Source organism: Pogonomyrmex barbatus, unplaced genomic scaffold (assembly GCF_055798465.1).
Source record: "Pogonomyrmex barbatus isolate J1 unplaced genomic scaffold, ASM5579846v1 scaffold15, whole genome shotgun sequence".
Classification (NCBI taxonomy): Eukaryota; Metazoa; Arthropoda; class Insecta; order Hymenoptera; family Formicidae; genus Pogonomyrmex; species Pogonomyrmex barbatus.
This window is the reverse complement of record NW_028297111.1, coordinates 1,818,762-1,828,039: the sequence shown is the minus strand read 5'-3', so window position 1 is coordinate 1,828,039 and position 9,278 is coordinate 1,818,762. Positions and strand designations below refer to the sequence as shown.

The following is a 9,278-nucleotide window of genomic DNA, read 5'->3' as shown; positions in this document are numbered from 1 at the left end:
GTGCAGTTCAATTTCGTACACGCCAATAGCAAAGGTGCCGATAGGGAGTTGCGCTACTGTCTGTACTGTACGCTCATTGGATAACGTGCATCGCGTCATCGCGCTGGTCAGGGTAAATTGTGCGCGAAAGCCTTAAATTTTTTAAACGCAGCTTAATATGGCGGCGTCCATAAGATACACGTGTGTATGTGGTTACATCTTTTTTCTTATACATTCTTCATACGTATACGAATAAACCAATAACATGGATAAGATTAGCAAGTCGAAAAAAATACGTAAGCGAACTTCACAAAACGAGAATGAAACGTCGACAAAAAAAGCAAAGATCGATAAATCTATCGAGGAAGTACTTGAACGTGATATACAAAAAGACATAAATTTTGAAGATAATGAAGGTAACATGAAGGATGCTAATTGCAATGAAACGGATATACTTAACGGACAATCTCTGAGAACTTTTTTTTCTTCTAACAACTTGACTGTTCTGAAGAAATTTGTGATAATATGCAATGAGAATAAAGAAAGAGATCTTGCGTTAGAGTATTTGCTTGCTGGTGGCAATGTTCTCGAGGTGTTGAAGTTATTAGAATTTTCTGATAGAAAGAATACTGCTAATGCTATCACTGTTTTTTCTGCGATCAATATCTTACTCATTAAGTATGTTTATTGAAAATACTTAAGTTCATAAGCATTTACATCTTCATTAGTAATATTCAATCATATTTTTCTACTTGTAGGATTTTGAAAGAATGTCCTCAATATCAGAATAATGCAATAGAAAGTTGTCGTCATCTCTTGAATTCACACATGTCTATTGTACATTCCATGCTTTCAATACAAAGCAGTGCCAAACAACGTAAAGTGATATTAAGATTGTTAGCAATAATAGCATCCTTGGATAGTAATCTGTCTAGAGAGTTGCTTATGTATCTATCATTGCAGCAACAGGTGTTAGAGAATTTAGTACAACATACCAAACCTATGGATCCTGAAAATGTTAGGACATGTTTTATTCATTTTATTCTTGCTTTCCTTGTAGAAGGGAATACATTAGTAATTAAAACATTATTGGATAAGCATGATCTGCTGTGCTGTATTTTCTCAGATTTATTATATGATTCAAAAGAGATTGTCACTTTGGTTCTCACTACTGTAAAGACATATGTGCTAGAGAATATTAACATTAGTAAAACAACAAAATTACATGTATTCTCCACACCTGTTATATTGAATCTAATATCATTATATAATTGGAAAGGACCAAATAATTGGCCTAGAGACAAAATTTGCAGTCTTGATGAAAATGAAGATTTTTTAACAGATAAAAAGGTAAGGTAGATAAAAATTTGATCCTGATCTTATGATATTACTTATAATGTAACTATATGATAAATTAATGCATAATTGCAAGATAATATCAGTCTTTAACAAAAAGATTGTTTAACAAATTTAAATTTATTTTATATTAAGATGTATACAAATAGCTTTTTGCAGATTGACTCTAATTACGAAAATTCTTTTATTAAGAAGCAGTGTTGCAAAAATTTTTTTTATAGATCTTTTATGATATGATTTGTAACTTTAATTTCTTGTTATAACTCTTCTTTGTTTTTCTTATTTATAATTTAGATCGTTACTGACATAGTTCATGAGTTCTTAATCACTTTGTTAACATCACATCGTTATGGAGTTATTTTCCATGACCGAACACTGGGTGGTTCGCAAAATAAACACAATCAGCTGATCCATACGGCTCTTCAAAACTTGGAAAAGCCTTGGGAACACGAGAAGCCATCAGATTTGATTGTTAAGATAATACGTGCTTGTCCAAATCTAATTCAGTCACAATATAATGCCATTGAACCATTTCTTAAACCTCGAATATCACTTAAATGGATTTATCTTCTTAGATTTATAGAAAAGGTGAGATATCTAGGTGTTGCGTTAATTATTGTTTTAAGTACCATTTTTGTTTTTTGATCTACTAAATCTATTAAATTTTCTTTTTGTAGATAGTGAAATCAATTGACCCAATTAATTGTATTAAAACTTATGCTGTGGAATTGAAAGCAAACGATTTGATAAGTACATTACTTTCTTGGACAATCCCAAATACGATTATAAAAATTGCTATCTTACCTGGATTAGATCATGATAGTCTTTCTATTCGACATGAAGCTTTATCTCTCCTTCTAACAATGATAAATCAAGTGAAAACTATTTCTTTAGCAGTAAAACAATTTTATAAAATATCTAAGCTCCAAAATCAAATAACAGATTTCATTCTAAAGACTGTTCCTACTTTGGAGATTATTTTACAAATATGGAATCGTGTTTTTGAAGATAACAATGTAAAATCTTCAGAAAATGTTCAAGAAAGCATTCAGAATCCAGAATTGATAGATCATCTTGATATTATCTTAAATGTTCTTGATTCGTATAAAAATATATGTCCAGAGTTGTTAGATATTCCAAATGTACAGTTGAATTTGTTACTATTAAATTTAAATAGTCTTCAAGATAATGAAGACGATGAAAAAACTAAGATAGAGAAGATAAATTGTATGAAAGTGAAGGCAATACAGTTTCTACTTGCTGTAGACTCATCCATCTTTGCACCTAGAAAAAAGATTTTCAAAGAAGCTGTCACCTTTTTGATATCTTTAATCCATCAAAAAGATTTATCATGTGATAGTTATAATGCTATGAGAATGCTATTAAGTACAACGGGTTTATTTGAAATCTGTGAAGATCAGCTGGATATTTGGATCAATGGCTTTTCAATAGTAACTGATTCTAAACAGAATGAACAATTGGCACAATGGTTTATGTCTATTCTGAAAAGTACCATTAAACACATTGATAAATACATAAATATTATAATACAAACGGAAGGAACAATAAATGATCAAACAACTAATCTTAATGTTAAAAAAGCAAAGGATATAATTAATGAGTTATTTGATAAAGGTGACAAAACTCCCAGTCTCTATCAAGAATTTTCTACAGTCAATTCGTCTTTAATTAATGGACGATTTGATGTAAAGCAAGATACTATAATTGATGATAGTTTTCATGAATTTAATCAAGAAAATCCGAAAGATATTAAGTACTCAATAAAGACTAATGAACAAACTATTAATTTTGATATGGAGATAGAAAATATAATCAGTCGATTACTTAATAAAACAAATCCAAGCAACTTTTCTTTTAACAAGAATCAATCTTATAATATTTTACGTACATCGGTTTCATCTTTAATTAATTCTGATATGAAAGACATTAATGAGGCAAATAATATATTTTTCAATCAATCTGATAAAGAAAATAAGTTTTACAGAATGCAAACATGCACGGCAATGTCACCTCTTTTATGTTGTGCGTTGCAAAAGATAAATAAGAAAAATTGCAACACGATCATAGCTTATTTATCTTATGTAATAGTTCATACTCTACATTATCAAGTCATTCCAGATTTATTAATTCATATGACAACAGATTTGACTAACTTGCCAATTTATAAATATTTACAAAGTTGGTCAAGTGACAATCAACCAATTTCTTTGAAAGATACACTCTCATCTTTAGGACTATTGGAAAAACTGAGTAATATATTACTGGCAGATTTCAAGATGGACATAAATAAATTTTCAGAATTGTTTGACGATGGTTATTTGACATATTGTTTTAAATATAACGACAAAGAAGTTACTATTAGGCATTCATTATCTTTGTATAATGTCAAAACTTTGTTAAAGATGACTGTGTTTTATTTAACACAATTAGTACGGTATAAAATTTTACGGCAAACTCAAAACGAAAATTGCAAACTCATACTTGTGTTTCTCTTAAACATTTCGCAATCTATCGATTTGAATCAAGAAAACATAGTAATACTTGAAGAAAATGCAAGATGTATTTTCACTCATCCTATTCTTTTGCATTATTTTTCACCATTTTACAGAGAAGCCTCGAAAAATTCGATGGAATATATGGTCACTGAAACTATTTTAAAAGTTTTTGAATCTGTTTCGCATTTATATGTGAAACACAATTATGCAGGGATCTATAATATTTTCTTCGCATTTAGAAATAAGTTCCTTGCGCAATTGGGCAATGTCATCGAAAAAAATTCTTTGGAAGCTTGCAGTAGCAATTACGAGACTGCCATTGAGTTATTGAAATTATTACAACTGAAAATGGAAGATATTGTGAGCTTATTGTTTACTTTGGTAAAATTGGAAAAAAATGTATTTATTTCGAATGATAAGCAAAATCTGTCTATGTTTGGACATATCGTTCCAATATTGTTGGATAAATATTGCAAAGAATCAATATTGCATAAATACGATATGTTGAATAAACAGTTCGTAGAAGAATTCAGCTCATGCTTACTTTATCTGAAGACTGATAAAATAAATGTAGAAAAATGGGAAGAAGTTTTAACAAAATACTTATCTATTTTTCCACACAACATTTCCGGAATTAGTACTAATACTTTTGCGTTATTGTTAACAAAAAATATCACCGCGTCTACAATTCAGCTAATAACAATTTTGATTAACAAAAATACAAAATTGATTTCATCATTGGTAAAATATTTTCTCAAGGTGAAAAACGTGAAACAAGCAAACGTTGTATTTGCAATATTGGGCAGCAACTTAAAATACAAATGGAATGAAAAGTTTCTTCAAAGTCTTTATGAGCATTATAGCGGTGATATCGCCGCGTATATAATTGAACCACAAAAATCTGTTCCCTGGATCGAAGAAAACACTGCGGCAATCATCTATCTTATCGAGAATACTTTTGATCTTGTCCTGTGCGAGAAAATTTGCAATGATATTTCTCAAAATGGTGATAAACTCGATATGGTATCCGTCTGTTTTGTGCAATTGCTGGAAAGTTTATATAAGAAATATGAAAATCTCATAACGGCTAAAGAAAAACCTTTGATGGATCTGATAAAAATATTGTTGCGTGTGATGACTTCGACATTGAAAAAAGAATCAAAAAACACAAACAAAATCAAAATCTTATGTGAAAAGTTAAACAGAGCAGTGATCTGTTTAACAAAGACTACACATAACTTCGTTTTTACTTCGTTGAGCAGGGATTATTCATGGTCGCAATATACTAGATTCTCTTTAAAATTAGGTTTGAAAGATGCTAAGGATGAGGAGACTCAATCAAATTTATTAAAAACCCTGAGTAATTTATGTGACGTTGCTTATGGAAATAATATTAATGATGAATATGTGAAGAAATTATTCGAAATGACGACGTCCCATTCGGAATTTGTTAATGTTATGCTTGAATCATCCATTGTTAAAGGTGAATTTATTTACGAAATATATTTTATCATTCAAAAAGATATTTAATTATAAAAGATATATTTATTTATCTGATCAAATTCTTATATTTTTATTCAAATACAAATAAAAATTTGTCATTCAAAAATTATTTTTAATTAATTATTGTTACAAAAAATTGAAATATCTTGAAGGAATGTACAAATCTTTTAGACTTTTGTTTAAACATTTTAATTGCAGATGAGTTGATTGAATTACTGAAAGTACTTACTAAAAAGAATTATTCTGTAATGACTATCTCACATGTGCCTCTTTACCTTGCGGCTTATAATGCCACTCTTTGTCATGTTGATCAACGCATTTTACAAGTAAGAATCGCAATAATTATTGAGTTTATCATTATTATTGAAAAAATATATTAGAATTATATTTTTCTAGATTCTTCAGCATTATGAGTCTCATAATATTAAACTGCAGCAATATTGGCCATATTTATGGGGAAGCGCTGCAGCAACACGTTATAGCATAAAAGGAGAGACAAATACTGCTTTGTGGAGACAGCCTTCCACTTCCGAAGTCTTTAATTTGTTTGATAAGGATATTGTGAATGAAACTATAAAAAATTATCCCATACATAGAGGAATGAAAGTAAGTAATTTAAATACTTTGATAAGAAACTTTTTGGTTTATAACTTATAAATATCTTTTAATATCTTTTATAATAAATATCTTTTATAATTCTTTTTCTAAGTTTAATTTTTTATATAAATTGTAAACAGGAATAAATTCAAGAATCATATTGACATTATTATATAAATTTTTGAAGAATAGTTAAAAATTTTAATCTAGTGTCTTTTTTTCTACAGGATAATAAACTACAGGAAAGCAATAATGTATATGATCCAGCATTTTATCTACCTTTGTTGTGTACTCTATTAGCAGAAAATAATATCGTGGCATATCACAAATTGAATCAGAGTGGTGCATTAGCATTAGTATTTGCGGCGTGTTGCAGCGATTCAAGCGATGTTCGGATGGCAGCATATACTATCATCTCTAGATACTACTTTCATTTGGAAACATCTAAGTATGAGAACAATTTAAAAAATTGAAAGGATATTGGATTTTTTAATGTCCAAAAAATTAATTTTTAATTATTTTTTATAAAATAATCTTTTAGAATTATTTTGTTGTTTGAAAAATACTTATTATGTTGAAAATCTGTTATAAAACTTTGAATGAATTTTTTTTCGGAACGTATGTTTTTCTTCAATTTTATAATTTTTCAAGAATGAAAATATCAGAACGAAAATATCAAAATGTTTTTTTTTTAATGTTTGAATTAAATGCTTTACAAACCAAATTTAAGTATTTGCAAAAAGAATTTTTTAATTGCTTCAAAAAATTTGCAAAACATTAAAAAAAGATGATTCTTTCAATGGTAATTTGTCAATAAATTGTTTTCTATTTTATTTTATTTTTTATTCTATCTTTAAATTCTATCGATTGCTAAACGGCAATCAAATAAGAAAAAATAATTCATCACTACGTATGTTAATGTTTTACAATAAACAAACTTTCTTTTAAGCAAGTTTAAATATTTCATTTTTTAAATCTGTGTAGAAACTATTACTACGACATAAAATTATTTGCATTCATCGCAAGTAATTTATGTTTAATAAATAATTAACTGTATTCATTTCTTCTTGCAAAAATCCAACATCTTTTTAAACGAGAAAATTCGATCAAAACGCATATATTATACATTATAATAAACGATAAGTCTTCAACTTTTGCAACTTTAGAAAGCAAGGATTAAAACAGTATTTGATTACAAAGATTTTTAATTAAAATTTTCTTATTTATCAGGTCTAAAGAAAAATTACTATGGATGCGTTTAATTGATGCTTTGCGAAATGGCATCGTCTCTTTAAAATATCCATTGAAGGATGTCCGCCTGAGTTGCTTGGCAACTACCTTTCTAGCTAGGACTTCGCTCATCGCCAGTCAACCTCTACATTCACTTTATTCGCCATTGCATACTTTTTTAATGGCCAAAACCGCACTAGATTTAAATACAATACCAGAGCTGTTGCAATTGTTACACAGTTCACATGTGGAGCATAGTGCACATCGATATTGGATTTTGGAGAATATTCGAGATGGCATAAAAGAGGAAAACGATATAAATGTGGCCCTGAAATGCATGTTGTTCAAAATTCTTCTGGATTTTCGTACTTGCATACTGCCGGATGCAAAAGCCAAGGTAAGATAATTTTTTTTTTATCATACTTGATACTTCATGATACTTCAACTCTTACATCGAGGATTGTGAAAAAAGATTAAATATAAAATTTGTTTAGCTGGATTAGAAATAAGAATGAAAATAAGTACGCCCCAAATAATAAAAATATTATCATATATAATAATGAATTCAATAATAAAATTAAAAAGCAGTTTTCATTTTTAAGACTTGGCTTTTTCGCTGCAGTTATATTGAATTACGTCAGAAGCGAGAAATAACATGCAAAACGTTTCTTGTGCCATATACTTGCCATATAATTTTAATTTGGCTGCGTTTTGAAATTCATTGCCAGTACTAAAAATCTATAATATACATAATCTGAATTATATATTTTCAGTACTGGCAGGGAATATCGAAATGCAGCCTTTGTACTTTTGTATTTTTCCCTTAAAAACATGATATTTTCATATTCTTGTAAAAAAATATCAGAAAGTAAGATATCTGTCCAATCAATAAAAATCCAATAAATCAATAAAAAAAATAAAATAATTCTTGAAGTAATAGTCATTGCTATTAAAAACAATTAGAAATCTGATGATTTCTAATACCTGAGCAGTGTACTATTTCAAGAACTGAGCAGTGTATTATTTCAAGAATTATTTTACACTTTTACATGATCTTAAGAGAAAAGTACAAAATAAAGTTATATGACTTTTTTAAGAAACTTCTTACATTTCTTACCTTTGACATCATACAACTCATGTCACACCGCAAGAGAATCCAGTCTTAATTAAAATTATTTTCTCTCTGTATTAATAAAATGGATTTGATCTGCAAGTGTTTTTTCATTGTTGTTATAAAATTTTTTTACATTATTGAAATATTGATTCGAATTAATTTTTTTATTTTTTTTTTTAGAAACTAATTTTAGAAGTATTCGCCTCTACTACTAGAATTTCCAAAGCATCCTTGCTTCTTATACGAGGATATGGCATTCTTCCTTGGCTCCACGAAGTTATCAATCATTTGGAGATTTGTGAAGTGGAAATCAAAACTATTATCATCATAATCGAAAATATGCTGAATAGCCTAGATAGTTTGACGCAGGATGTTACTAATTACAAATCTCTATTATGTAGCATTCTTTTGTTATTACAAGTGCGTTTAAAGAAAAGAGTTTGTATTCTCTAGTTGTACTTTTTTAAGATTTTTTAAATGCTTTTTTTTTATGTAAAGTAAAAAAGAATGTGCGTATGTGTAAAATTTGAAGCGGGAGATGAAAAATAAATAATATAAAGAATATACAGGAAAATTAAATTGAATAGATTCTTAACAAACTTTATTTTTGAGAGAGATATTTATCTTTTTTTATAATCTAACTTTTTATACTTATTCCCAAAAAAGATGGTACGATTAAAATTTTGGAAAAATTTATTAAAATTCAAATTATCTTAACTTGATAAATAATAAAGATAAAAATATGTATCAAAAAGCAAAATCAAGCTACAAATGTTCATCTTAAAAATATTTGGATGACACCTGTTTGACCACGTCTCGATTGACCACTAACCACTTACAGCGCTTGAACAGTGGAAAAATTCTAGGCGCCGGCCCCTATGAGTGGCTAGTGGCTAGTGATCAATCGGGTCGTAATTAAACGAGTGTCACCTGATGACGCGCACGCGATGCGCGATATCCAATGAACGTACAGCTTTTCCAAG

General features: G+C 28.6%; 1 protein-coding gene across 1 annotated transcript; it reads left to right on the top strand.

The window, feature by feature from the left end:
- The first annotated feature begins 62 nt into the window (after positions 1-62).
- On the top strand, positions 63-8,874 carry LOC105425426 (nucleolar pre-ribosomal-associated protein 1). Its single transcript, XM_011636183.3, has 9 exons — positions 63-657; positions 738-1,329; positions 1,630-1,923; positions 2,013-5,334; positions 5,553-5,680; positions 5,751-5,960; positions 6,179-6,399; positions 7,182-7,578; positions 8,476-8,874. The coding sequence occupies exons 1-9, from the start codon at positions 245-247 to the stop codon at positions 8,746-8,748; spliced, it is 5,850 nt and encodes a 1,949-aa protein (XP_011634485.2). The 5' UTR covers positions 63-244; the 3' UTR covers positions 8,749-8,874.
- Positions 8,875-9,278: the final 404 nt, after the last annotated feature.